We start from the raw sequence: 2,624 nt of genomic DNA on the forward strand, positions 1-2,624 counted from the left end.
GATCTTTTTTAGGGTCGTTACGAAAATAGTACACCTTTCAACTCCAAGGCACTATTTGGAAGCATGACCTCGTTCCAAACACAAGAAATAAAAAAAAAAAGATCTTATTTGGTCAGAACTTTCATGATTTCGATCATCGCCACATTCCTCTCCCTCTCAGTCTTCTTGGCGAGCATCGCCGCGACTAACTCGCCGAACATCCTCTCAGGGCTCTTCATGGGGTCTTCGTACCGCGGCATCTTCTCCATAGTCGACTCGCTGTTGTCGCTGGTGGAGCGCTTCCTCCCCGAGCTGGAGCTGTCCACGTCGTACGAATTGTCTTGGACATCATCCTCGGTCTTCACTTGAATCGCGAAGTCGTTCGAGGAGTCGTAGACGAAGCTGTCTTCGTAGACCTCGTTGGAGTTCTGGTGGAAGTGGAAGTCCGAGTCCAAGCTCTGCCTGTACCCCATCCCCGACTCGTAGTGCTTCCGCCGGTATTGGATGACCCCGTCGAGGAAGGCCAAGTCGTCCAAGAACTGCCACTTCCCGTCGCCTTCCTGGTACTTGTTCTTCTGGCGGATGTACTTCTCCCTGAGCCCTTTCCACCGCATCATGCAGGCGTTGACGTCCTTGTTCATCACTTGCGCGATTTCCTTCCATAGTTGGTACTTGACTTGCTTGCTGGGGTACTCGTTGCTCTTCCTGTCCCAAATCGGCGTGGCTTTCTTCACCAGCGCAATTAACATCTTGTCGAAATCGCTGTTGTTCTCCGAGATCTGCGCAAACGACTCGTCTTCGATGCTCTGGGGGCAAAACTGCGGCATCCTGGCCTGCGCCTCGGTGGTGGGGTTCATCTTCCGGAGGATAATATGGGGGTCGAGGAAGGACAAACTCTTCATGTACTGCCAGGGGGTGTACTTCTCCCCGAACATGCTCTGCTTCTCGCGCTCCCGCACGTATTTCTCCCTCAGACTCTTAAACGTGTCCTTGGCAGCCCCCGCTGAAATTACTAATTAATTGCGTGTTTGACCGAATTAGGTCGCCTAACCTGAGCATCCCATTCTTTTCGCTATGCGCTCCCAGGCCTCGTTTTTCAGGCTGGGTTCCCGGAAAGTCACACAATTCCTGTCCCAAACCTGCGGGAACTGCTTCACGGTCTCGATAAACTTCCCAGTTTCCATGCTAATTCCGGGGACTTAATTTTGAGGTTATAATTTATAATTTTCACGTCACTTTTCTTCAACCTGTGAAACGACGCAGAAGAGGAATTATTTCAATAAAAACTGAGGATTTAGTTTGGTACTCACGTCCACAGCGGAGAACTTCACTTGGGATTTAGTCAATACGGCCATGTCAAGTAAATTAGATTCAATTAAATTAAGAATTTCCTTTAGTTCCGTCTCACTCGCGCCCGTGATGGGGGTATCGCGCCGTCCTTCTCGCTCAGTTAATTGGTAATTCGCTCCCACCTAAATCCTACGTGGACTTTCTTATTATTGTTATTATTGTAAATTAATTAATTTCGATTTGGAGGGTTTTTAGACCATAGCAAGTAAATCGTGCGGTTCTCCTGATTAATTGACACCTCTTATTGGTGGATTTTCACATTCGTTGCGTTTACGTCGCCATATGTATTGATTTATCTATCATACGGATTGTGATTAAAGTAATTAAATTTCATCGAACGAATTAATTAGTTTAATTTCTGGGGGTCGTTGGGTCTGAGGGGCCCTGCAAAGGTCTTAAATGCAAAGAAGAAGTAAAATGACAATGTCAAAGTGACAGCTAGTAACTGTCAAATTAATAAAAAAAAAGAATCGAATTGTCACGTGAATGATAACTTTTATGTCGCCAATTTCAACATCACTCTGTATAATTTACAATAGTTTTGATAGAATACAGTCACGAGCAATAAATGTCGCTTTTTCTCATGTTTCGTTTCTCATTACATAACCTATAAGTGTCAATTTGACAACCAAAATTTTTCGCTCGAGACTGTAATACAGAGTGTTGATGTTAATTTTTGCCTATTTCTTGTAGTTTTTTTTTACATTGAAGGTCTTATTCAAGGTGGATTTTCCTTTAATTAATTTCGAGTTTAGTCTAAATAAACCACAGCTAATTACGGTGTGCCATCAAAAACGCTTCTTGAATTTTAACAATGGCAAAGACCTAAATTGAGCCCACTTGATGCTTTTCATTCCATTTTTAAAGTGCGATTTGGACAATGTAATGAATGTGAAATGGAAATTACGCACTAGCGAATACAGGGTACAGTTGCGGTCATGGAGTTTTGGGCACTGTCAACTGGTTAATTGGTTCTAATTTTTGTTGCCAAAAAACAAGATAATGGAATAGAAGGGATGAATTGAAAATTTTGTGTTTATGTGATAAATGAAAAAAATCAAAAAAAAATTATTAAAGACTCACAATTTCCACGCTTTTTCAATAAAATTTAGGAAGATTGGTAAGCCTGACTAGCTGATTAACTGCCCCAAATTTCAACAGAATCGAATAAAAGGAACGTAGTGAAAAATTTTGTGTTTTTATTCAAAACGAAAAAAAAACACAAAAATTTTGATTAAAGGCTGTAATTTCTACAATTTCCGATTTTAGCGATTTAACGATGACATTTGGGGAGA

The 2,624-nt window shown here is 42.1% G+C and overlaps 1 protein-coding gene across 2 annotated transcripts; it reads right to left on the bottom strand.

Moving 5' to 3' along the window:
* Window positions 1-88: 88 nt before the first annotated feature.
* On the bottom strand, window positions 89-1,378 carry LOC148180466 (uncharacterized). Of its 2 annotated transcripts, none has more exons than XM_088049726.1 (3): window positions 1,290-1,378; window positions 1,031-1,226; window positions 89-982 (listed from the first exon to the last, which is right to left on the bottom strand). In XM_088049726.1, the coding sequence occupies exons 2-3, from the start codon at window positions 1,161-1,163 to the stop codon at window positions 105-107; spliced, it is 1,011 nt and encodes a 336-aa protein (XP_087905852.1). In that variant the 5' UTR covers window positions 1,164-1,226; window positions 1,290-1,378; the 3' UTR covers window positions 89-104. The 2 variants fall into 2 exon arrangements, with proteins under 2 accessions (XP_087905852.1, XP_087905847.1); XM_088049721.1 differs by having other exon boundaries at window positions 89-991.
* Between the last annotated feature and the right edge of the window lie 1,246 nt (window positions 1,379-2,624).

This window comes from Gnatocerus cornutus, chromosome 1 (genome assembly GCF_029298725.1).
Source record: "Gnatocerus cornutus isolate USDA-ARS CGAHR chromosome 1, icGnaCorn1.1, whole genome shotgun sequence".
Lineage (NCBI taxonomy): Eukaryota > Metazoa > Arthropoda > Insecta > Coleoptera > Tenebrionidae > Gnatocerus > Gnatocerus cornutus.